We start from the raw sequence: 26,940 nt of genomic DNA on the forward strand, positions 1-26,940 counted from the left end.
GGAGCTGGGTTTGTTCAGCCTGGAGAAGAGGAGGCTCAGGGGCGACCTTATCGCTCTCTACAGGTACCTTAAAGGAGGCCGTAGCAAGGTGGGGGTTGGTCTATTCTCCCACGTGCCTGGTGACAGGACGAGGAGGAATGGGCCAAAGTTGCGCCAGGGGAGGTTTAGGTTGGATATTAGGAAGAACTTCTTTACCGAAAGGGCTGTTAGGCATTGGAATGCCCATGGAAGCAGTTGAGTCACCACCCCTGGAGGTCTTTAAGAGACGTTTAGATGTAGAGCCTAGTGATATGGTTTAGTGGAGGACTTGTTAGTGTTAGGTCAGAGGTTGGACTGGGTGATCTTGGAGGTCTCTTCCAACCTGGACGATTCTGTGATCCTGTAAGGCTGCGCCCACCAGGAGCCTGACCAAGCCAACCGGGCGCAGTCAGCAAGCTCCATTTGATCACAGGTCAATGAGCGGGGCCGGGCACCAGAACCACGCGTGCCCGGACACGCACGCCGGCTGCTACCACCTTCCCCTCCCCGCTCCCGCCTTTGGCGGCCGCCGCCAGAGCCTCGGCGGGGCTCCGACCGCGACAGCCCCGGGCCCGGCCCCCCAGCTCCAGGCTCCGGCTGCGGGGGCGGGGCCCGGCCGCCGCCCGCCCTCGCGCCGCACGGCAGGGGCGGGGCGGCCCCGCGCCTTCCTCGCGCTCCCTTTGTTCGGCGGCTGGCAGCGGCGCTGCCCCTTTAAATCCCCCCAGCTCCGGCCCTGCCGGCGCGCCGGCTTGAAGGCGCCGCGCGATTGGTCGCAGCGCCTCCCGCTCATTGGCCTCCGGCAGCGACGGCGGGTCCCGCCTCCCGCTTCTTATAGGCGAGCCCGGCCGCCCGTCTCGAACGGGAGGTCCTGAGTGGGCGAAGCAGCGGTCCCTGGAAACAGTTCCGGGAAACCCCGCGTGTTGCCGGGGTCGCGCCGCCGTCCATGAGGAGAAGGAGGAGCGCGCGCCATTTGCCGTCGCTGCTTGGGCCCGAGCTGCGCCGCGCAGGCCCCGCTCTGGTGAGTCCCCGGGGGGCCGCCTCGCGCGGGGGGGGGGGGGGGGCTCCGCGAAAAGGGGGCGAGGGCTCCGGGGGGGGGGGCCCGGCGGCGGCGGCGGCGGCGGCGGGGCGGGCGGGCGGGCTCGGGGTAGGCCTGGCGGAGGCGGGCCCGGGGCGCTCGCGCCGCGTAGGAGAGAGCGGGGCGGGGGCGGCGCCGGGAGCGGCCCTGTCCGCGCGGCGGGCCGGGGGAGGGGTGGGGAGGCGGGCGGGCCGCGCGCGGGCACTGGCACTGGGGGCGGGCCCGGCGGGGGGGGGCGGCCCGGCTTGGGCCCTGCACGGGGGGGGCCGCGCGGTGGCGGGCGGAGGCTGCCCCCGCTGCGGCCCTGCCGGGGATGGCCGCGGCGCGTCCCCTGCGCGGGCAGGGCCCGTCCCCTGCCGGCCGCCGGAGCTGTCAGGGTTGAGGCGCCCTGACGGGCTGGGCGCGCGGCTGCCGGCCGGGTGCGGGAGGGAGGCCGAAGGAGGCGTTGACAGAAAAGCCCTCGCTGCCGCAGCGCGCTCCGGTTCTGGCGTAGCGGTGGTTGCGGTGCAGCGGGCTGTGGGGAACGAGAACCGCGCTGCTCTCAGAGCTCCCGGGCGCGCTCTTAATACTCTCAGAGAGTGCCCCTCACCTAGTGCTGCGAAAGGAGAAATTCTGCAGAAGTGTGTCGCTAGGACGTTGTTTTTCCTATAACGATCTTTTAAGAGAGGTCTTTGCCAAAACTGCAAAAGTTTCCCTTAAATATCTTGAAACATGTTGTTGTTATTTTTATTTCGTAAATGTGGCTCTAGTTACGGGGTCTTAACAGCCTGCTTACCTATTGATTTTTTGAATGTGGTTCATCATATGCATAAGCTGTGCTAGATGACTCTCTGAAAAAAGTTGCTTAGATTCTCTTGGCCCGTTACACTCTGCTAGAGGATCCCAGCAGTAGCGATTCTCAGTTTTCTGTCCAAACACGATCGCTTTGGTATAATACTTGAGCCTCCTGCTAATGCTGCATTTACTAGTTTTGTCAGGAGAAGCAACGTTCCCTCCTTCGTTAGACAAAGGTCTGAAAAATTCCTTGGGGATAAACTCATGAGAACAACGCTCACTTTTGTTGAAATGTTGCTTTGAACTGGAGTGCCATGAAGGTTGTTCTGTACAACCCAACCTACCAGATAAGCTATAAATGACCAACTCCAGTTAAAAATGAGGATGTGCGAGGTTTTATACTTTAGGTTAGCAACATGTTGTAGCTACTCATGCAGCTGTATTTTAATGGCACAGATGTGCCCATTGCTGTCCTCTGTGGTAAAGTTACCTCTTGATGGGGAGGTTGCTTATACTTGTGTAGATGAAGCATAGTTTCTGTCAGGGCTGTGCTAGTCTTTTGGTCAGCATCATGATGGAGGTTCTCAGATTTTTTTTTTCATTCCATAGGTTTATGGATTGGGAAGGGCTGAGAACTCAAGTGCTGGAGGGATGAGGGTGCTAACTACTCATTGTTGTAAAGGTCGTCTGCCACTGAAATACTGGTCTGGAAACTGGCTAATATGTAAAGGTTTTTCAGGGGACAATAACTTCAAAACAAGTCTTCTCATAACTAATGCTAATAAACATATAAGCTGTAAAAATGTACTTTGTGGTTGAATAAACTATGGTACAAAAGAAGTGGCAATAGTGCTTTCACATAAAAGTTACTGGTATGCTCCCATTTTTATGAACAAGTGAGGTTTTAATAAGCTCCCAGTTTAGTCTTTTTAGTGTGAGTTCTTACCTTCCACTTGCTTGTGTGCTTCTTCTCTTCCTGTTTTGGCAAAAATCTTCTTGAAGCATAAGACAACTTTATAGTGGCTACTTACATTTTCCTGTGGTTCACTTAAAAAAAAAAAAAAAACCTTTCAAAAAAGAGTAATACCCCAATGTTATTTTTAGTTTCTTATAGATTATACAGATAATACAGGCTTACAAATGTATTCAGTAGCAGGGATAGTAACATAAGCAACTTGGAATTACTCTGGTGCAGTTTTGTGCACGACTCAGTTATGCTTCCAGTGCATCTGAGCTAAACAAGTACAGTTCAGTTACTTCATGAAATCAGGCGTTACACAGCAGAAGGCTGAAAACAGCATTGATAGATAATCACTATGAAGTTGGTTATGGTAGTTTACAGTATTTTTCCTCTGCCAGAAGTTGCCATTTCTGCTCATTTAAGCTGTTACTAAACATTTTTGCAGTTAACTAGACTGCAGTTGTACTTAATTGGCTAGAGTTATACTTAGTCTGTGGGTGGCAACCTCTGGAGGAGTGGTATGAAATACAGGAAATAGCAACCTCATGGCTGTTCCAGTGATTGTTGTTCTCAGGCTAAGCTTCTGTTTTCAAGATGCTGTACACTGCCGGGCTCAGGTGTGTGTTGAGTTATTTTTTTTCCAAAGGGAAAAAATAAATATGAGCCATTTTATTTTATTGTTTTAGGCATGAAAATAAGCTTGTTTCTGGCTAATTGAGAAACATCTGTAGTTTTTAACCTTCTGCTTGTCTTATGCTTAAAAGAAAAAGAGTCTAGACACTTAGCAAATTCATCTTTTGAGATGCAGGATCCAGAAATTCCAAGTGAAAGGTAGTAGATGGCTTAAAAGTACTTCTGATATAACTGAGTGTTCATGGACTTCAGAAAAACATTGTTGACAATGATGTGTCAACAATTGTGTGAAGTTTTAAAACAAGACAGCCTTCGCAACACCCCCTGCTTGCACACACAGTTCTGCAGTTCGGAGATGGTGGAGCTAGGCATTGTTTCAGGTACCAGTGGAACTCTCCTTGCATTTGTAAAGTTGCCCACAATATGTATTTACTGCTGCTTATTTGGTAAGCCTGTTTTTGTGTATGCTGTTTTAAATTCATCCATTTTTGCATGTTTTAAAAACAAATGCATATCCCACACATACTAATACACATAATTCTTTGCTTATAATCAACACTTAAAATCTTTGCAATTCAACCAGTCTCCCTCTTTTCTTTGAGCTATTTAATGTATATCAGAGTAAAGTATTTGTCACTTCTACCTGCATGCACGTGCTTTTCTGTGTGGCTTGTGTGGGCTGAGCCACGTGGACAACACTGCATATACAAACATAGATAATGCTCCTCTTTTTCTTTAATATGCTTTTAAAAGTTTTTAGAGGAGAATAAAAAGTGTTGTTAAAATCATTCTGTGTTTTCCTTACTAATTAAGTCAGAAAAACAAACAAACAAACTTGATGGCTACATGTAGCTGATGCTCTCTGGAGGGAGAGCAAAGTGGTCTTGAGAAAGATGACTACGGCTATGACTTTCACTCATGCATCTCTAAGGAACTCGGAGTCAGGATTTCAGTGGTGTAAGAGATGTAATTTTGCTTGTTGGTGATCATACAGGATGTGAAGTCCTCCTAACCTCAGATTTCTGGCCAAGCTTGTGAAGCCAGCAGGGAATTTCTTACTATAACTGTGAAAAATACATTTCTTCTGGATGCTGGTGGGACCCAAATATTCTGACAGCTATGTCACTTTAAAAACTTTCCAGAGAAAATTCCTTTAAGAAAGTCTTTTTAAGTTAAGTTTCTGGGACAGGAAATAGCTGAAATTTGAACAGCTAAACTGAACTTTAATGGCTGGGGAACGCAGAACACATTTGAATTTAGTTCTTCATGAGGATACTAGTTCTTAAGCAAAAAGTAAACCATCTAGCTAGTGAATTAAAATGCCGAGACTTAATTTACATTGTCTGAAAACCTAATTAGAAAATAATTTGATCAGCTGTGGTGCTGTGTAGTAATCTGATGCTTAGGCATTAGATACAGCTCCACACACTGGTTTGTGATGAAGGTAGATAATCTTTTCATGCCATTAGGCTGCAAATCTTGTCTATCATGGGTTTGAGTTACTGAACTGCAGATAAGGGGTTTCTACCTGACACAGTATAGCTGTCAGCCTTTTGTTCAGTTATGGGCAAGTCCGAGAATGTGTTCAGCAGTGCTAAACTTACGGAATGTGACACTTGTAAACAATCTGGTTTCACAAAAAAAGCAAATGGTCAGGGACCATAAATCACTGAAGTTCAGAAGGTACTTGTAATTGTTTTAAATACTTCTGTGTTAATGTCTTTGCTTAGCTTCACAGTTCCTGTTTGTGTGTGTGTGTACAGAGGTATGTAAGTAACAGATTTTTATAAGGCAAATAGGAGGTGAAAACAAAAATCTGCTCACTTTTGAGAAGAGGGATTTAGAATGATTGACCTGAAGCATTTTCAGTTTAACGAAACCCCTTTGCCCTGTACTGTTTCAAATTTGAGTCACTACAGTGGCAGTCTATCAAGCAGACATCGTTGATTTTTTCTTTCCGTAATTTTTGTATACATACCTATAGAAACCTGATTTTCAGTTAGTGCTTGGAATGCTCAGTTAATACTTGTAACGATAGGTAAGCATTACTGTAGTCTTCAGGTAACTTTTTTATTCTGTGATTAGGCTATAGTCGTGGTTGCTTTTAAGTAATTAACTTTGTTTTGAAGCAAACTGAATTGGTTAGAAAGCAATTTCTCTGGGTCAAGAAACAGGATGTAGCTATATATGCCATGTAGCTATAAAAGACTTTGTATCTATTCTTTGCTAATCACATAAAGAAGTGACAACTGATAAAGAAACAACATGAGGCTGTATTATCTCTTTAAAATTGCCCTTCAAGGCAAGACAGTTAGTAAAATCATTACTTTTCTGCCTGAAGAAAAACTTTTTTTTCTTGCTCGAGCTTGCAAGTCATCATAGGATATCTTCCAAAAACTTCGCCAACTCTCATCTAGAAGGGATGGGTATACAAAGGACTGTTGTAGGTGTGGTTGTCTTTGGAGACTTGTTTTTTTCAGCATAGTAAATAGCTTAGGGTTTCAGAGTCTAACACCTTTTCACCCCCACCCTGCAAAAAAAAAAAGACAAACAAAAAACAAGAAACTGTTCTTGAATCTTCTTACCTGTATTCCAGTACTTAATTGCATTGCTCTTGCCATGCTGCATATGTCTATCTGGTTATCATTTCACTGCTGATCATCGACTTCTTCCTTATCTTTCAAACCCTGAGGCTCATCTCATTTCTGAACTTAAATTGATCATCCTAATGTTCTCTGCTGGGTAGTTGACTTGTCTTTTGTCAACCTTTTTATTTGAGAGTACTAAATATCAGCTGGCTGGCTAATTGAGAAATGGAAACTGTTTTTAATGAATTGGGCAAAGCCCACTGGAATTGTCTGAACATAGCTGTGCATTTTTCAGTGCACATATTTGCAATCAGTTTGTTAATTCTGAAAGCAAGTCTTTAAATGAAGATGCTGCAGTCATGACTTCCTTTTAAACCAATAAGTTATATATTCTAAAGTACCGGTGATTTTTAGAGCTCTTATTTGAGTAAAACTGAAAGCATGGAAACAGCTCTGCAGCTTGAAATTTTAATGTGCTTGATAGTGCAATTTTTCTCTTCCTACCCTTTCTGAGCTCTGACAGTGTTGTGAGAAAGCGTTTGGCTAGTTGTACGCAGTATGTTGGGTTTGAAGGAAGACATGGCAACAAGCCAAGAAAGTGAAAATTAGCAAACAAGTATTGACATTTTTATACGTTAAGCTACCCTGCAGGGTCGTGTGTTCACTGAATTTTAAATGATTGTTTTAAAAGTAGAGGAATGGGAAATGAAAATAGAACTAGCTCTTCTGATTCTTCTCTGAAGGATGTTGTTATCGTATCCCAGTACATTCTAGCTGCTATGGTAAACAGTTAACTTGCTGACAATCTGAAGTGTAGACGTTGTTATGTACATGAAGTACATTTAAAAAAAAAAAAAAGAAAGTAAATTCTTCCATGTACATTTTCTGCAGTATTAAGGGTTGTACTTTATTTTGCAACTTAGATCAGCTGCATCCAAAAAGTATTAAATAAAACTTTTGATAGAGGTCATTTGCAGCATGTATACAAATTAGTTTAGATAAATCATGCATTGTCCTACAAACTAGTTTTTTTTTCTGGCTTATTGTAATATAGCTCCTGAATTTTTTCCAGCAGCATAATAAAATGGCTAATCAGGTGAATGGTAATGCGGTACAGTTAAAAGAAGAGGAAGAACCAATGGATACTTCCAGTGTAACTCACACAGAACACTACAAGACACTGATAGAGGCAGGCCTCCCACAGAAGGTGGCAGAGAGACTTGATGAAATATTTCAGACAGGTATAATATGCATTTCTTGTTTCTGACTGGTTATGAAAGTGAGGGCATACCATTTTCAAATTTTTATAGATTAAGGTTTAAAAATACATTGGTTTTGATCTGTGTAGCTCTGAATGTTTTGCTACTTTGACTTCCCTAAAGGCAAATTGGGTTTTACATTGACTAATTATTTGACACATCCTTAGCGTTGTATGTGTTATCTTAGTTGCTTTAGGGCACAGAGCACTAGCTTCTTAGTTGTCTAATAAAGATGTATGTTTGAGCATACTAAACTGTACGTTTTTTCTTCAAATCATCATTTTGCTTTTACTTTTCTACTGTCAACTCCGCACAGTGGTTCTTAAACACTCAAAGGCTGGATAGGTGACCTAGTGAGGGAAGCAACTAGCTTGTCTTGCCTGGGACTACATTTGAATTGAGTCTGCCTGTGGATTTTGTGTTCTCTCTAGTTCTGAGTGGACAGTTTAATCCATCCTGGTTACTACACTGAGAAGTTCAGTTTGATACTAACTGCTTTTTTTAACAAAGTCAAGGACTAAGCTATCTAGCAAATGGAGTAATGCTTTGCTGGTAGCAAGTGGTCTATGCAACTGCTATAGAGAAGGTTTCTTTATATGCAAAGTTTTTTTTTCTATCTTATTTTTGTAACATCCTGTCCACCCTTATTATTTTGTCCTTTAGACAGAAGCTTCCTTCTCCTCTTTAGAGTGCGTTCTGTGAACAGATGTACAAGAAGCAATAGAACTGCTTTATGAGCTTATCTTGAATGCCTTGGTGGCAATATGATAGTTTTTGTTGAAAAGAGTCAAAATTCCACTGATTAAATGAAGGCAGTTCAAAACCAATATCTTACCATCATCAGTATGACATTCTGGATCACGTGGATGATGTCTTTTGGAAGTCATTCACAGTGAGCTTTCATCAAGACTTTACCAGCTTTTAGATATGCACTTTCTAACTGTGGGTCATGATGATGAGCACTTGATGGTTTGAGAGAAGGTGTAAATGCCTGGGCAGAGGAACTTGTGGGGCTCTAATATGCGTATTAGTTAGGTTGTGTTGTGAGGAGTTCTCAAGGGAGTTAAGCTTTTCAGCCCAGAACCTGACTACCTAGTATAATTCCATTGCATGAGTGACCTGAAAACATTCATACTTCCTTAAATGCACTGAAGATACTTGTATTGTGCAGGGGTTTGTCAGTGAACAAAACTACTTCTGACACTAGAGCTAAATTTGGGGTTGAAGTTTGGGATTTTTAATCTGCTGAGATCTTACCTGAAAGATACAGGTGCCTTCCAATATGCAGGATCACTTCTGAAATGTAGTCCTTGGGCTTGGCACTACTTTGCATTTTTGAAATCAAGCAGTAGCTAAATAATTGTGTATTCTGGAGATCAAGCTGTTGCAAAGTGTGTGGAGTTCTTGGTATTTTTGCTGTGTGTGGTTTTAAAAGTGCAAATGTTAATATCTATAGTTCTCACACTCCACAGCTTATGCAAGTGCATTGTAAAAGGGAAAAAATAACCTGTAAAGATCCTTAAACAGAAAAAGTGCTTCAGAACTGGTCCAATGTTTCTTGGGGGAGTCTGTACCTGTAAAATTAATGTTAACTTTTTCGGGTACACAGCAGGGCTCAAAATAATACCTTTTTAAAATTCTGGCTCTTAAGCTGCTTAGAGCAACAAAATGAGTGTTAAAAAATAAATTTCTAGACACAGGAAGTCTACTGATTTTTGTTTTTTTGACGTTGGGAGGAAAGAGTGAACAAATTGTTCTACTTACTAATATTTTGTAGTGCTTCGTAAGTGTTTAACCTTCAGTTAGGTAGCTCCTTTTTCATGTGCAGTAGGATACATGTAATGTTCACGTCAGCTTACTGTAGAACAGCTCCATTCAAGAGAATGAAGTGTGAAACTTAAAATAAATGCCAAACAAACAAAACCCAAATCATTAGAAGTGAGCCAGAGTTTACTGTTGGATTTTCAAATGTTAGAAAGCTGTTACACATGGGATGTAATCTTGCACTTCAATTAATGCTTAGGTATATACATTTTAATTTAACTTTTTTCATTGTTGTACTCATATTCTTTCATATGCTTGTGTAGGTATATGTAATTATATTAAATGTATAACTCTGTTATGGAACGTAACTTTTTGACTTTAAAAGCAGACTGCATAGTTCTTAGTTTGTATGAAATTTAATAGAAATCTGTAACTTCTTTATCTTTAACTTTTAGGGTTGGTAGCTTATGTCGATCTTGATGAAAGAGCAATTGATGCTCTTAGGGAATTTAATGAAGAAGGAGCCCTCTCTGTATTACAGCAGTTTAAAGAAAGTGACCTGTCGCATGTACAGGTAAGGTGAGAGCTCCAAGAGTGTGAGCACATAAGTATAAATAGTGTTCTGGCACTACTGGCAGGAGGAGAGTTAAAACTTAGAAAGTCTTTGTTCCTGTATTCTAATGTTTCAAACCCATATCACAGGCCTGTGTAAAAATTGCCCTAAATGTGTGGGTATTTGAGTGCAAAACAAAAGCTCATAGATAATAAAAATGAGTGCTATTGAGAAAATGAGGTAAAAATACTACCTGAAATTCCAGTCTTACAAGCTTGTTCAATTAATTGTTTTATTTTTCTAGAGAATTCTTTTGATACGTTGTTTACTGCATTGGCTTGATATAGTGACTTCACAGTATGGAGTGTAAGATTCGGTGCGTTTCCAGGGCTTTTCTTACCCACGATTTAATGATTTTGTAAATTGTATCTACAGAACAAAAGTGCATTTTTATGTGGAGTTATGAAGACCTACAGGCAAAGAGAGAAACAAGGCAGCAAAGTACAGGAATCAACAAAGGGACCAGATGAAGCAAAGATCAAGGTAACATTTAGAAAATACTGACTTATTCTGTACTATATGTACCTAGGTTGAAGTAATTTTAATGTACTTAAAAAGCATTAATACTACTTGGACAAGTATATTCATACTTAGCTTCAAGGAATGTATGAAAGATAAAGATTGAAAAGAGTACTTGTTGTCTGAAATGCAGATCTACCTGACTACACGATTACCAAAATGCGTGAACTTATGTAAGGATTGTCAAAATATTGATATCTGTTTGAGAATTCTTACTTGTCTTCTTACTCTAAAGCTTTTGCAAGCTCAAACTACTATGAGACTAGTCGGACATCTCAACAAGATAGTGTCTTAATACACTAACACCGAGACTCATAGTTTCTCTGTTGTGCAAAACCTAAATACAAAGTGGGTGAGAAGAATTGCTTGGTGTTCTGAAGTTCTTGGGGTGCTACGTATGTTCTTGTAGAGTGAAATGGGAAAAGGAAAACAAGTTGTTTCTGGTGACCTCAGCATGAAATAAATTTTGTTTGTGGTGGTTGTTTTATAACACTTCTTGGTAGGCTCTGTATGTCCATATATACCTTGTGGTATATATAAAGTGTGGCAAGAAGCAAATAAGGAAATGTTTCTTATGACACTTTATCTCATTATTTATACTTTTAACCCACTACCCTCCTTCATATAACTAATGTGACAATTTTTTTCAGGCTTTGCTAGAGAGGACTGGTTACACTTTGGATGTAACTACAGGACAGAGGAAGTATGGGGGCCCTCCTCCAGATACTGTATATTCTGGTGTTCAGCCTGGTATTGGAACAGAGGTTAGTATATACAGACTAATCTAATTGGTATGTTTATGCAAACTAATATGTTAGATATACTGGAAAATAAAAGAAATCATAAAGGAAAGTTTTAAGCATTGTAGAAGAAAGCTTTCTTCTGTGTTTGTGTCTTGATCAGTCTTAGGCCTTCGTATTCTGCAGGAAAAAAGTAATAGGTTGAGAGGAAGAAGCAGGTGGAATATACAGGGGAAGGCCACATTCAATTTATTAAAATAAAATAGATGATGAAATTGTTGGACTTCACCATACAAATTAAAGATTATGGTTCACAGCTTAAAAAGTAACTAACATAGGTATTAGCTGAATGTATAGGCAAAAGCATGACTGAAAAGTGTTTGACTCTGTTTACAACTTAAATAGAACTTGAATGTCAGTAACAAAGACTTTCATGCAATGTACTAAAAGCAGAAAGGACTTTGGAGTATCTTTATTCAATACCTTTGTTTATTTTTTTATTCAATATATCTACCTATTTTGAAGAGGACAACTTAGCTCGGTATTATGAATTGTTTATTTGCTTTCACTTCAATCTATACAAAAGCATACTTAATTTCATGGTGTGATAGTGAAACTACCACATTAAAAGAGTTCATGTAGCTTATTTCTTATAAATTTTTGCGTTTCTATATTCATAAAGGTGGTTTAGAAGTCCATTTAACCAACTTAGGGTGATTACATGATGATATTTCTTTAGTGTTATTTAATTGTACTGTCTAATGACTGAAAACACTTGATTGCAAACTCGAGTATTTCGTCCTATTGGTGGTGGTTAGTCTCTTTAGGAAGTCACAGGAAAGCTGAAAAGTTGGCTGTGTTTAATTGTATTAAGGATATATGTTTATACTCATAAGTTTCTTGAAGCTTGGTAGGAGTGTTAACTTGAGGAAACTCAGGTAAGGTAATGTAAATGCTTCTCCAGTGAATCAGCATGAGAGTCTGTAGCAAAGCCCAGCCAACCAGTTACAAGTATCATACCTTGACCAAATTAATGCTGGCATTTTGGAGGGTTTGAAGACTTATTACTGCTCAGCTTGGCTTGTTGAGATGCTGAACGCTTTGCGTTAATAAAGCATCCAGCAGTTTAATTTAGTCTTTTGCTGTTGGGCTATGAGGGTCAGTAATCAAGATTTTAAACATGATATTCTGATTTGGTACACAGACCATGTTTTAACAAAAATGACTCTGTATGATGTTATAGCATTTTTTCCAGAACAAAGTGTGGGGTGGGGTGTGTGTACATATATATTTTTACTCTTAATTTTGCCTATATAGGAGTATAAAAGCCTCTCTTCTAATACTGTGGGTAAAGACACCACATGTATCCTTTAGGACTGTGACAGTGAATTTTTGTTGGAAACTTATTTTAAACAAAATGAATAAAATTCTCATAGCTGTTTGCCTGCTCAGATATGTCAATTCCAAAGAGCTATCACTGATGTTGGCAACGGCAAACCTCTTTTTAAGTATACCCAAGTATTGCTACTGATACCAAGAAAATACACACTAGGTAAACTTTTTTTTCCAACAGATGTATCAGGTCTCTTTTACTGTAAATATTTATGCATTGAATAATGTGTTTTTTTAAAGTGGAATTCCTTACGTGGTAACTGATTTTAACTCTTTCAAGGTGTATTTGAACGTAGTGCAGTAAAATCAAGGTATTGATAAGTAACTATGGATGTTGGGCACGTCAAACGTTCACACTTGCAGATTGTCACAGTGAATTGCTGAAGGGACTTTGTGGGTGAGCCTAATCAATTTATTCAAGTGGGTGGGCTTTAAGAGCAGCTGGATCTTTTGGGGATGAGATTCTGCAAGAGGGACAAAGCAGTTAAGGTGTGGAAGCTTGGAGGAGAAAATAATAAGAAATAATATAACTTAATAAATCCTCTTTATTTAAAGACTTGCTGTTCCAATGAAAAACATTTTGCTTAAAGTGAACTCAGTAAATGTTGGTACTTAGACATTTATGGAGGCATTTATTTGAGAATGCAGGCAGTTATGTGAATGTTTCCTTCTCTACTTACACTGGCTTTGTCATTTACATCTGAAAATATTGATAATTGCTTATCTACTGTGCTGCTTTGTTTGCGCTTTAAAATTTGTAAGATTTTTTTTCTTCTGATAGACAAGGTGTTCAGAAGGATTTTAAAGTTTTTTTAAATATATAAAGGACACAATCTAGTTACTACACAAATCCAGAAATTCAGGGTCATGAACGAATCTGCATCTTGCTAACAGGCTACAGGCAGACTTTAGTTTGGTTACACAAGTGCTTGAACTGTGCATTTCATAGAGTCATAGAATGGCTTGTGTTGGAAGGGACCTTAGAGATCACCTAATTCCAACCCCCTGCCATGGGCGGGGATGCCACCCATTAGATCAGGTTGGCCAGGAGCCACTCCAGCCTGGTCTTGAACACCTCCAGGGATGGGGTACCAACAGCTTCTCTGGGCAATCTTTTCCAGTATCTCACCATCCTCTGAGTAAAGAACTTCCTCCTAACCTCTAATCTAAATCTCCCCTCTTTTAGTTTAAAACCATTCCCCCCGTACTATCTGAGCAAAAAGTCACTCCATGTTTTTTATAAGCCCCCCTTAAGTACTAAAAAGCCACAACGAGGTCCCCCTGGAGCCTTCTCTTCCTTAGGCTGAACAGTCCCAGCTTTCTCAGCCTTTCTTTGTAGGAGAGGTGCTCCAGCCCTTTGACCATCTTCATGGCCCTCCTCTGGACCAGATCCACATCCTTCTTGCGCTGGGGTCCCCACACCTGGACACAGCACTCCCAAGTGGGGCCTCACAGGGGCAGAACAGAGGGGGATGATCACCTTGCTGCTGGCCACTCCTCTTCTGATGCAGCTCAGGATGCGGTTGGCCTTCTGGGATGCAGGCGTGCACTGCTGGCTCATGTCAAGCTCATGTCTACCAGACTCCCCAAGCCCTTCTCTGCAGGGCAAGGCTTTGGTCACTTGCAGGTTGTCTTTTAGCTCATTCTAAACTCTCAGTCATGCTCTTTTGACTAACCATTGATACAGGAGTTGTTGTGGAGCCATCAGATTAGATTTAAGAAAATGGTTAAATTCTTTATTGTTTTTCAGTTTATAGATTATTTTTGCATCCTTGTAAATGTTGAAACTTGTGTTTACCATCAAGAAGATGCTTTAGTGTCACAGGAAGGATGGTTTCTAAAGGAAATACTACGTATTCTGAGAAGTAAAAAATCAGTTCTTTGAAGGGATGAAAAAATAGAATGGATCCATAAATGGGAAGATAGTAACTGACTGTACATCAGGGTCGTCTTAGGCCTGCTTTCTCCATGCTAATTGTAGTTTATCACTGCACTGAAGTGTATATACAAGTGATGCTGAAAAAAATATTTTTCAGTATTCTTAGAGTAGTTTTGTATAAATAACCAGAATTTTAAGTTGTCTTATTGGGAACTCTAAGTGGCTAAAAACCAGATGTTCAGCAAAATAGGAGGATGCCTAGATAGTAGTAATTTCTATTTAGTAATTTCAGTAACTTTTGAAATTAAGTGCAGACAAGAAAAGTAAATGTTAAAAATATTTATTTTCCAGCACAGCAAAAGCTTGTAAGTAGGAGCTTATTTAAGATATGAGGAACAAAAGGAATTTTAGTCATTTGTCCATTACTTCAAGATGATTTCATGCAAATGAGACAAGCATTCAGTGTTTTCATTGCTTAATGCTGGGTGGTAAAACAAACATATCTAGTGTCTAATGTGGAGGTAGTGTCTAACTAGGTTGAGTTACATATTTTAATCTGTTAAGCAAATAAGTTTTCTCTTCTGATTTTCAGTGTGCTGATGGAAGACCTTTTAGCTGTTAAACTCAGGAAAACTGAAAAGTCTTTGCAATACTTTATAAAAACGACAGTGTTTAAAACCAACAAACAACAAAAAACAACAACAAAGCCATAACAATAGAAGTGTGTGCATACTGCCTGTCCAGACTAATGTTACACCAAAAAAATGAAATAAGGAAGTGACTGATGTGTACTTCATTTCCATCCTTCAGCTATTGGTGTAAATGAATGTACTATCTCAAGGCATGATTAGAAGAACAGGAGACTTCACTGGTAACTGTAAAATACCAGCTCTCTTCTTATGCCTAGCATAGTGGAGTAGAAAGTACCCTGTTCCTCCCTCCCACCCCCTAAATTAAATCAGTGCAGTACTTCTAGTGTGAGTAATTGACTTGAGTCTATACTGATTGCTGCATTGATTTTAGTTTTACTGACAGATATCCAGGTAAAGTAAGTCTTACTCCTAAATTCAGACTTCTATTTCAGTGTTTTGCAGTGATATGAAATAAAAATTCAAAAATATTGCAAGTAGATTTTTTTCTTCATACCATACTAAGACAATTGCATATAAGCTGTTTCATAAACACATTCTTACGTAGGAGTGGTTACGTATCCTTTTCAGAGCTGAAATGTATTGGATAAATATGATGGACACAATCTTCAAATGTCTTTAAAAAATGTAAAATTACCTCTAGCTTTCTGAGGGTAAATTGGTATTCCATCTGCTATGCTGTGGATGCATGGTCAGTATTTGTATAATGCCAGGGAAGGGTTGTGAGGCTATCTTGCAGTCTGTAAAATGTTACCTTAGTGGGAATGTTAGAGCAATTAAAACTCCTTTTGTCTGTAATAAATTGAATGGGAAGAATCAGATAACATAGTAACTTCCTAATGTAAGAACCAATGGTAAAATAAACTCAGCAGGAGTTGAACTAGACAAAGCTTCTATAGGATGTAGTATGCAAATGGAATGTTGCTCTTCTGGAAAAACTATTGGGGTTCAAAGGCTTCTGCACTACCCTATTTTTTTGTTTACTTCAGTATATTTTTAATGACGGTTGTAGATATGGATGAGTTGAAGCAGTCCTGCAGCCTACATTAATTTGCGCTTAAATCTGCCATTTGGAAATGATTTACTGCAAAGCACATGAAGAGCACTGTTACAGGGAGATGAAGTTTTGAAGAAGCTCTTAATGATGCTGCTGTTGACTCTTTTTTTGTGAGTTTGCAGTGGCAGCAGAAGAGGCTCAGTTGTTGAAATAACTGAAGGATGCATCATCAAGAGTGCAGATGTGGATTACACCCCTGAATAATGCTCTGTATAGTTCATGAAAATGAAATACTTCTTAGTTAAAGCACTGTTTTCATAATTGGTCTTTTAAAACACTTGTTATATGTCCTTCAGGAAGCAAAACTTGAAAAAGTAAGTCTAATTAAAGAATCATAGAATGCTTTGGGTTGGAAGGGACCCTTAAATATCATCAAGTTCCAACCCCCCTCCAATGGGCAGGGACACCTCCCACCAGACCAGGTTAATCAAAGCCCCATATGGCCTGGCCTTGGACACCTCCAGAGGTGGGATATCCACAGCTGCTCTGGGCAACCTGTTCAAGTGCCTCACTGTCCTCAGAGTAAAGAGTTTCTTCTTGATATCTAATCTAAACCTGCCCTCTTAGTTTAAAGCCATTACCCATGTCCTATCACCACACCCCTGACAAAGAGTCCCTCCCCAGCTTTCCTGTAGCCCCTTTTAGGCACTGGAAGGCTGCTGTGAGGTCTCCCTGAAGCCTTCTGTTCTCCAGGCTGAACGACCCCAACTCCATCAGCCTGTCTTCACATGAGAGGTGCTCCAGCCCCTTGATCATCTTTGTGGCCTCCTCTGGGCTCCTAACAGGTTCATGTCCTTTTTGTGCTGGGGGCCCCAGAGCTGAACACAGGCTCCAGGTGGGATCTCACAAGAGCAGTGAAGGGGAGTGACCCCACTTGCCCTGCTGGTCACGCTGCTTTTGATGCAGCCCTGGATATGGTTGTCTTTCTGGGCTGCAAGCACACATGGAGCTTCTCATCAACCAACATCCATGGGTCCTTCTCATCAGGGCTGCTCTCGACCCATTCTTCACCCAGCCTGTATTTGTGCTTGGCATTGCCCAATGGTCAGTGATCTCAAAGCATGGAAGCAATGCAGTTGCATCCTGCTTACACAAGATCTCCTATTTTGTTTCAACAGTAATGCTGGTTTCTGAAGCTTTTCTGTTGCAGTCTTCTTGTAGAACTGAAAAATGAAATAAGGCATGATACTTATATTCTTTAGTATTTCAGAATCTCTTTCCAAGCTTGTTGACCGATCTTTAACTTTTTTAAAGTAACTTTTTTTAATGTTTCTTCTCACACTTGAAAGATGTTCACCTGGTGTTTGTCTGATCATATATTTCATTAATGCATTAAAGTTTACAGGCTCAAGGCAAATTCACTTAAATTCCTGTCATTATTTCCATAGAGACATTTAGTCAATCTGATACAGATGTGAAGTTATTCCAGAATATAGGTCAGGTATGAATGTAAGAGAAGGAAATCATTAATTCTGTTGATCATCTTAGCTACTGGAGAATATTACCTGAACTGTTAGTAGCAATCTTGTTGAATTGATGCTGGTTTCAAGTTTTTGGAGGTAATAAGAGACTGAGTCAAAGAAACCAGAAGGAAAGGGGGACGGAGAAGCTTTCAGCATTGTAGATTGGACAGTTCAGCTGACAATTTCGCAGTCTTAATAGCAAGTTGGAGTTCCTGTCTTGTGCCAGTTTTAAAGACATGAAAGTGATACTACAATGGAAGCACGCATGCGTTTTGGAGTGGAACGCTCCAAGTAATGCCAATGGAAACATTTATTGCAGGGATTTCTGATTTTTTCCTGAAAAGGAGGCCTATTGGATTTGAATTTAAACTTATGATCAGTATAATAAATACGTTCTTTTTCCTCAGTAGCAAATAGATCATAGCCAGTTGGCATTCATACTGAAGTGGAGAGCCTAAGCTATGTTAAAGGAATGTTCTGGTAACTGAATTGCAGAAATAGCTGTGTAATGTAAAGAAACATGTGAATGATCTAGCTTTCCTTTGGAAGAAAATCATGTGTTCTGCATTTCTTGAACCAGTCAGTGCCCTCTCCTTGTGGGGTTTGTCCATATCAATGCTTTTCTGGGCATTCGTAGTTTCTTTAGTTTTGAAATTGTCTGCTAAGCCTTCAGTACAGATCTTCTCAGGTGAGACTGAGACTATGGCAAGGCTTTACCTAGATGGATGAGGTTAACTTCTATGAGATCTTTTTTTAATGTGAAAGTTGAAGGCCCAACTAATGCTTAGGTGATAGAGTTAAAACCGCGATGTGCAAAAATGGACAGCTTTGTTTACCAACGCAAGGCACACTTTAATGTCCAATGTTCTAAAATGTTTTTAGAACCTTTTTCTAGAGTACATTTGAGAAGAAGCAGTGTTACATGTTTAAGTCAGCTTGGATAAAAACTAGTGTAACTGTTGTAGTGCTATGCTTGGGAAGTACTATAATTGGTACACTAGTGGTTAAAAACAATCAAATGAGCAAATATCTGTAAATATTGGAACTAGAAAAAAATCTTTTTAGTTATATCTCAGCTAAACAGACTAAATTATTTAACAAAAACTTGTGCAAAGTTTAATAGTCATCACTGTATAAGGAAGAAAAATAAGAATTCTCAATTTTTCTTAGACAAGTATAGCATTCAGCTAGCGTAAGCTGAAACAAGTAGAAATAAGACTACAGTGTATATTAAAATTGAAAATGTGCATTGGGGTAACGTATTAAGGATCTTTTTTTCAATCTCTAACTTCTTAATCAAGATTGGACTAGGGAATGATATGAAAATATTTCAAGAGCAAGGAAATACTTGGCCTGGAGTATTACAGGACACCTGACTGGATAGTCTGTAAGGTCTTTAACTGCCAGAATTATGACAGGGTAAGAACTGTTTTCATCTTCACTGGTGGAGATGTACAGCCTTTTATATACAAATTACAAAGCCACATTTCCATGTGTAAAATCTAGTCCTAACACTGTGGCTTCAGAAGACTTTAGTAGGAGATAAAACAACGTTGTCCCTAGTGAAGGCTACAGCATTTCTGCTGTGATGGTTTCTGCTGCAACCTACTTACTTCCCTTCCCAGGAACTTTGAAGTATTAAAAATAAACTTGGATTTCTGCAAAAGCTTTAAGTGTCCTCTTCCTTCTTAGGTTTTTGTTGGTAAGATTCCCCGAGACTTGTATGAAGATGAATTGGTACCACTCTTTGAGAAAGCCGGTCCAATTTGGGATCTGCGCCTCATGATGGATCCTCTTTCTGGTCAAAACAGAGGTTATGCTTTTATTACCTTTTGTAGCAAAGATGCAGCTCAGGAAGCAGTCAAACTGGTGAGTAACTTTTTTTCAGACTGGATGAGATAATGTAAACTGTAAGCAAGTTGGGAATCTGTTAAACAGTGAGGTGTTTGTAAAGCATTCATCGATGGACTCATAATATTTTTTTCCTAAATAGTCTCCTGCCTTGATTTAGTATATCAAACTAAAACTAGATTTGTATGTAGTCTACTGTTTTTGAAATTGTTTACTCCTGAATTTGTGTGTGAACATGGTGGATATGAGTTTCTGACACTGAAGAAAGAAAAAAGATGTTCTGAAACTTAACTCTTAGGTTGAAGCTGCTCAGAGTTGTTGCTTTAAATTTCTGTTGATTGGGGGAGATGAGGAGGAAGATCCTGAAGTGACAGGAGATGTATCAAGTGTTGCACCAGTGATGAAAGACTGGCCTCCATTCTCCATTACACCAATTAAGTGAATTTGTGAATATATTCCTTGTATCTGGATTCCCTTCCCCTGTACATCTTCCACCTTAACATTGTCTGGTAATGGGGTCAGACTTGTATTTAGGTGAAATAGTTTCCCCAGGTTACTGGGAGAAAGGAAAATGGGGTGTGCTAAACTTTTTAGGAAAACTAAGCCTTGATAGGAAAAGCAAGATTCTTTTAATACTGAAAATAAACGTGAAATTTTGAAGTTTAGTTTCTCTGCATCAGGCGTTCTGCTGCTTCTGATGTGTAGGTATCAATGGGAGCGGGGTTGATTCTAAGTAAAACGGCTTTATAAAATATACATTGAAAAACAGATTCAGATTAAGTTCATGGCAGTTGAACACAAAGTTTTGTAGTGATACGAATCACTATCTGAAGCAAAAATCTGAAAAAAAAAAATCCTTAAAGTGATCATTTGATAGCCTGTAGTACCTTAGCATTGTTCTAGTTCTTGAATATGAAGGTCTCTGAGGATATTGCACTGCTAGCTATATGCCGAAGTCACACTTAGGGTAAAAACAGCTGAAAAAATTTACAGAAGCATGAGATTTTTCAGAAGCTGGCTAGCAATCAGAGTTCTGTCTCACAAGGTCCTGTCTGAAAAATCCTACCCAAGACAAAGATGACTTGAATTCTTAACTTTTTTTAAATGTTGAACTCTCCTGCCTTTAAAGATATATCAGTTGTTCAGAGTAATACAACTGTGGGTACAAGTATGAAGAAGCGGGCTAACCTATTTTTTTATGGGAAGCTTCTAAAATAAAACTTCAGAAGTTAAATTTATAGAGGCCTAGCACTTACGGGGCCCAAAAAGTCCCTTTTATAAGAGTGGGAAGGGAGATGGGATGGCACAGTGATTTAGTGTCTTGAAGCAAATGTGCTTAATGTTTAAGAAAGCAATTGAAGTGGAAGAACTCATGGTACCTATAACTCTATGCATTTGTTTTTTAGTAACAGCAGCAATGACTGATGTTGACTCCAAGCACAGGAAACAGTCACCACTCATTGTCTAGGAATAGCTTTTAAGTCTGAGATAAACAGTAGGTGAATTAATTTACCCCATGCAGCTTGTATGTTGCACATTGTTCTTGTACATCAATTTCTCAAGTGAACATTGAAACAACAAAAGTTTCTAAGACTGCAGTACTTGATTCAATGTGAATTCCATATGCTATGTATAAAGATAGTAGATATTAAAACGGCTGATTTTATGGTTTGGGGGATCTTTTCATCCACTTTGTATCGGGTAGTGTAAGTGAATGGCTTCTTCTTTTCTCAGTGTGACAACTATGAAATCCGTCCTGGGAAGCACCTTGGAGTATGCATCTCTGTGGCAAACAACAGATTATTTGTTGGGTCAATTCCAAAGAACAAGACTAAGGAAAACATATTGGAAGAGTTTAGTAAAGTCACAGGTAAAGGACTTCATAATAGGTTTGTCACACTGATCCTGAAATACCACTGAACCTCTCTTGTATCTATAGTTAAATGACTGACTCTCAGGTATCATTTAATCTATTTCCAAATTACTTTCCAAGTTTTATATCTGGTAGAAAATTTATATATCATGTATACTTTGTGGTGGAGTGTGAAGGGACTAATGTCTGTTTTACTGCTCTTTAAATGATTGTTGTAAGACTACAATTTGGGATGGAAACAGCACAAATGAACTCTGAAAGATGGTGGTGGAAGTCCTAATTCTGTCATCAGTTGTAGGTTAGTGTTGAAGACTCTGCATTTGTAACTGGATCTACAGTAGGTTCTACTTTCACAGCTGAGAAGTTTCTGGAGAGCCTCAAGCAAACATCATTCCTCCAAATGTTAAGGAATGATAGAGGAGGGAATACAAAAGTGTTTGAGAGAATGCTACTGTAGAAATAATAACAGATTAATTTGTCCCAGTTCTTCTGCAGCAAGTAGGAAGAAGAGAAACTAGTTTATCACAAGAAGGATGCGTCTGGTTTGAGAGGTTGAAATCTTGATCTTCTGCTCTTGCCCTGTAGGAGAGTTTTAACCTACTGCTTCTTTTTTAGGATTACTATTTTTAAGTACTGCAGGGAAGTGGTGAAAACAGAAGGTGAATATTCATTTCGTTATCTCCTTGTTTTGGAGAGAGATGGAAGAAATTCTTTCCATCTTCCCCTTGAGACAGGGGAGATGCCACGTGTTACTGCTGACTGCTTTTCACAAATGTAAAAATGGTAAAACATAGAAAATTGACAATGTTTGAACTGTTCATGTTGATGTTTTTTGGACATAGTTTTGAGGTAAGTTTGTTCTGGAGAATTTCATTTAGTAGGCAACCTGTTTCTTGGTAAATTGGATGGATATGTTTTTTTTCTCCTCCCCGTTTCTCATGCCCCTGCCCCATCTCTTTCAGGTGTTAAGTTCAGAGGATGTGTGCTACAAAAAAAAAGTGAATGCATTAGAGAGTAGACTCTAGATTTTTTTCTTCTCGCCTTTTAAAGCTCAATACTAAAGACATGTTTTTCAGAGGGTTTGGTGGATGTAATCTTGTATCACCAACCTGATGATAAAAAGAAGAATCGAGGATTCTGCTTCTTGGAATATGAAGATCACAAGTCAGCAGCACAAGCTCGACGTCGCCTGATGAGTGGGAAAGTAAAAGTCTGGGGAAATGTTGTGACAGTAGAGTGGGCTGATCCAGTAGAGGAACCTGATCCAGAAGTCATGGCAAAGGTAAGTAAAACCTGGTCTTGGATTCTCTTCTGTTTTGGGAGAAATTATTTTTATGCTGCAGTAGATTTGGTCCAGCTGAGCAGTGCTAGTTTTGGGGAGCAGAAAGAAGTTAGAGGACACTTTCATAGTAAGCCATCAAAACTGGTATGGTCTGAGTACTGTAAATCACTTGCCTGTGTAACACGTTAGGAACTTGCTGTTCTGTTCACGTTTTAAATTAATGGTGTACATGGTTATTCTACATTCTGCTTATGCTGATGTCTACTAGGTGGATATCTTTTAACCCCATTTTTCAGGGTGACATGAAGCTGAAGTGCAGCATTGTGCTCTTTTTTCCCTAAGTTTTGCTAATAATTCTTTGCTACTCTTGAGGTCTATTACTAAAACTTTTACTGGGACTTGTAGCTTCCCAGAAGCAGAAAGTCATTGTTGGATATTCTTGATATTCTTCTGGTCATGGAGGGGAAGTGTGGAAGGAGAGAAGTTGTAGGAATTTTATACAGGTAACTGCATAAAACTATTGTATTTTTTTGGAAATGGGTACAGAATTTACCATTGGGTTGGACAAATCCTTAATGCATAGAATAAGGGAATAACATCTTATTGGTTAATGTTAGTTTACTTTCATGTTGGCTTTTAAAGATTATAGCTTTTGTTTTCACTATGCACTAGGTGAAAGTTTTGTTTGTAAGAAACTTGGCCACTACTGTGACGGAAGAAATTCTTGAGAAATCGTTTTCTGAATTTGGGAAGCTGGAAAGAGTAAAGAAATTAAAGGACTATGCTTTTGTTCATTTTGAGGACAGAGGTGCAGCAGTGAAGGTAGGTTGATTATTCTTCCCTAAATAAATTAGATGTCAGCAGTTTATGTACTGATGCTTTTAGAAATTTAATTAACAATAAATATCTTAAGATGAGCCCATGTAATAGGGCTTCCATTATGAGAATTTTAACACTAATAATTTTGTTCCTATGATTTCACTAGCTAGGAGGATGTGAAACTTGCCAAAACTGTAGCACGTTAACAAGTAGACTGGAAAAGAGGTATAGACCAATGCAGGAGAGACTAGAGAAGATGAAAAAAAGATCAACCTAGACAGTTTTTCTGAGGAAACACTGACAGAAGGTATCAGTTGTCTCTCAAAGACCCCTATTTAAAGGCTGTGTGTAGCTGTGGGGATGACAAATACTGCACAGAACTTGCAGGGTAGCTCAAAAAGTATCTTGTGAAAGGGAGAAGAATGGTACTTGCAACTCTGATGTAGACTATTTAAAAAGAAGGGGGGGGAGGGGGCGAAAAACCACCAACAAACTGCATGCTCCCTGGAAGGTTTATTTTAAATACCTTTTTAAACATTAGAGGTGGTTAATGTAAGTTTTGAAGGTGTCTTTCTTTGGCCTTCTAAACTGGTCTTAGATACATTAGTCTATACTGATTGCACTTCATTGGCTTGAATTCTATAGAAGTTACTCCCCTTTTAGTTTTTGAAAGCAATAGGGCATGGAGGCAACAGGGTAGTGGAGGAAGTGTTTTACACCTTGGAGTCTCTTGAGCAGTATGGTGTATATTGTGTCTGTGGTTGCATAGTTCAAAGGATCTTTCCTTGCTCAACTGTATTAAGCATTTTGTAACCATTTAATTGCTTACAAATTTCCTGTCTACCGAAATAAGGTTTAGAATACACTGACTTTGGATTTAGAATCAATGTCACTCATTTAATGATGTTGAAGTCAGTTTGGATAGTCTTAGACCATGTCCAAGAAAGGGTAAGGAAGCCTGATTCTATGACAGGAGGGGTAAGTCGGTGACACCTACTGACATGTTTTCATGTAGTATGTCTTTATACAGCCTCCAGCCTGATCCCACTAGGTCTTACTTCTGAATGTTCTGGTTTTTTTTTTACACTTGAGCATCTAGAAACCTCTTGTGGCACATGAGAAGATAGATGCTCAACTGCATTTCATTTGCTCTATCTCTGAAATAAGCTAGAATACTGCTACATCTGCCATGTCTGACTCCAGTTTATGGCCGCTAAATTGTTTTGTGAATTTTGTGGGTCATTTTTGTGTATGGGTATGTCATCGGTTTTTTAATGAAAGAATTATTAAGGTATAGAATGCATGGAATTGGCTCACTGAAAGTACAGTAGGCACTGGAATCATAGCTCCTTTCAAGTAAATAAACCACTATCTTTAATGTTTTTGAGGATGTTTGAAGTCTTTGTTAATGCATATATTAGTACCCAGAAATATTAAATGCAAGGTAGATAACTCCAGGTAAAGAACAGGAAGGCATAGGCCTAATTGTACTTTGTGTATGTATATTATCTTTTTACATAAAAGTAAGAATCGCAAATTGCGTGTTGCCCATTACTTTTCTTGAGGATTGTTGCCTCACTTAAGATAAACAGGTTTCAGTGTTGCTTTTTTTCCGCTTAAGTGTGTGTCCTCAAATCTCTTCATTGTTCAGTCAGCTGAGTGTCAAAATAATTGATATCCCCAGAGACACTCATGCATTACATTCAACTAGCTAGGAAGACAACATATAAAAAATATATTCCTGTGTGTGTACACGTTCTACCTGTCTTGCAAGTACACTGAATGTTCATGTCAGTGTTTGTAGTGAGAACTTTTCTCAGCGTTTCCCTGAACTATTTAGGGAATCTAGGAACATAAAAATCAGATATAACACTGTCACTTTTTAAATATGATGCTCCGTATAGCTTGAGATTCTTTTACCTTATGGTACAAGGAGAGTATTCTTTAAAGAAATGCTGCCTCAGAATATACGGTGAGCAAAGAGGGACTTAAACGGAATTCTTCCATGTTATCCTTTCAAGGAGTACAGAGATGAAGTACAGAACGTAGTTCAGTCTGCAACAGCCCAACCAACTGGTTTCTTTCAGAAAGTTTTTTTTAGTTTCCTTTGGAATGGAAATGAGTCTTTTATATTTTTCTTCTAATTTTCATATAGGCTATGAATGAAATGAATGGAAAAGAAATAGAAGGGGAAGAAATTGAAATAGTGTTAGCAAAGCCACCGGATAAGAAAAGGAAAGAACGTCAGGCTGCCAGGCAGGCCTCCAGAAGTACTGCGTGAGTGTTCATTCTTGCAATACTGTAATACTGCAGAGTGAAATTCTGCTGTGAAATGCAAGTTAGTTCAGAAGAAACTGAATCACTTTTTTCGCCATGTTGTGTATTGCTAATTAACAAGGGAAAACTTGGACTTTATTTTGGGAGATTTTTCAAGATAAATTAATGCATGTTTCTTTTTCTTAATAGGTATGAAGACTATTATTACTACCCTCCACCTCGCATGCCACCTCCTATTAGAGGCAGAGGCCGTGGAGGGAGAGGTGGATATGGCTATCCCCCAGATTACTATGGCTATGAAGATTATTATGATGATTATTATGGTTATGACTATCATGACTACCGTGGTGGCTATGAAGATCCCTATTACGGCTATGATGATGGCTATGCTATAAGAGGAAGAGGAGGAGGAGGAAGGGGTGGGAGAGGTGCCCCTCCACCACCTAGGGGGCGGGGAGCACCACCACCAAGAGGTAGAGCTGGCTATTCACAGAGGGGGGCACCCATGGGACCACCAAGAGGAGCCAGGGGTGGGAGAGGGGGTCCTGCACAGCAGCAGAGAGGACGTGGTGCTCGTGGAGCCAGGGGCAACCGTGGGGGCAACGTAGGAGGCAAGAGAAAGGCAGATGGGTACAACCAGCCTGATTCCAAGCGCCGTCAGACCAACAACCAGCAGAACTGGGGCTCCCAACCCATCGCTCAACAGCCGCTCCAGCAAGGTGGTGACTATGCCGGTAACTATGGTTACAATAATGACAACCAGGAATTTTATCAGGATACTTATGGGCAGCAGTGGAAGTAGACAAGTGAGGAGGGATTGAGAATTTTGGAAACATAGAATTGGCTATAGCTCTACATCCTTCAAAACAAAATTGGCTTAATGTTTCATCCTTCAGTAGCAATTGGCTGCCATTTGTATTGGGCTGAAGAATCACTCTTGTGTATATACTCGAGTCTCTTAGTTTTCTTTTTTCATAAATGCACTTGGACATTACTGGGCTTGCAGAATTTCTGAACTCCATAAGGGGTTTCAATGCTTTTACCATTTTAGGCTTCATTTTAGCAGTTTAAAAGCAGGAATGGCACACTGTTCAATCATGATTTTGCAGAACTTCTGGTTTTGAACAGTTTTTTTTGGATTTGGGATAGACTACATAGGAGTATGCTGTACATAAAAGTAAAAGCTAGTGCTTTGTCTTAGTAGTTTTAAGAAATTACAACAAATTAAGTTTTCTTGTATTGAAAATAACATGATTGTATGTTTTGCATTCCTAGAAGTAGGTTAACTGTGTTTTTAAATTGTTATAACTTCACACCTTTTTGAAAATCTGCCCTACAAAATTTGTTTGGCTTAAAACGTCAAAGCCGTGGCAATTTGTTCCTTGATGTGATTGTATTTCCAATTTCTTGTTCATGTAAGATTTCAATAAAACTCAAAAATCTATTCAAAACA

General features: G+C 39.7%; 1 protein-coding gene across 4 annotated transcripts; it reads left to right on the top strand.

The window, feature by feature from the left end:
* The first annotated feature begins 661 nt into the window (after positions 1-661).
* HNRNPR (heterogeneous nuclear ribonucleoprotein R) lies at positions 662-26,940 on the top strand. Of its 4 annotated transcripts, none has more exons than XM_040534652.1 (11): positions 788-1,036; positions 7,125-7,290; positions 9,528-9,646; positions 10,061-10,168; positions 10,855-10,968; positions 19,078-19,254; positions 20,971-21,106; positions 22,186-22,391; positions 23,064-23,213; positions 25,366-25,487; positions 25,677-26,940. In XM_040534652.1, exons 1-11 carry the CDS (start codon positions 962-964, stop codon positions 26,287-26,289), a joined length of 1,986 nt encoding a protein of 661 aa, XP_040390586.1. In that variant the 5' UTR covers positions 788-961; the 3' UTR covers positions 26,290-26,940. The 4 variants fall into 4 exon arrangements, with proteins under 4 accessions (XP_040390588.1, XP_040390586.1, XP_040390589.1 ...); XM_040534651.1 differs by having other exon boundaries at positions 889-1,036; positions 7,122-7,290; XM_040534655.1 differs by lacking the exon at positions 7,125-7,290 and having other exon boundaries at positions 879-1,036.

Source organism: Cygnus olor, chromosome 23 (assembly GCF_009769625.2).
Source record: "Cygnus olor isolate bCygOlo1 chromosome 23, bCygOlo1.pri.v2, whole genome shotgun sequence".
In the NCBI taxonomy this organism is placed as follows: domain Eukaryota; kingdom Metazoa; phylum Chordata; class Aves; order Anseriformes; family Anatidae; genus Cygnus; species Cygnus olor.

Bases quoted from the DNA above. Each gene is read 5' to 3' on its own strand.
- HNRNPR (XM_040534651.1), top strand. From the start codon at position 962: ATGAGGAGAAGGAGGAGCGCGCGCCATTTGCCGTCGCTGCTTGGGCCC. The intron at 1,037-7,121 runs GTGAGTCCCCGG...AATTTTTTCCAG, and splicing joins GCCGCGCAGGCCCCGCTCTG to CAGCATAATAAAATGGCTAA. The intron at 25,488-25,676 runs GTGAGTGTTCAT...TTTTCTTAATAG, and splicing joins CAGGCCTCCAGAAGTACTGC to GTATGAAGACTATTATTACT.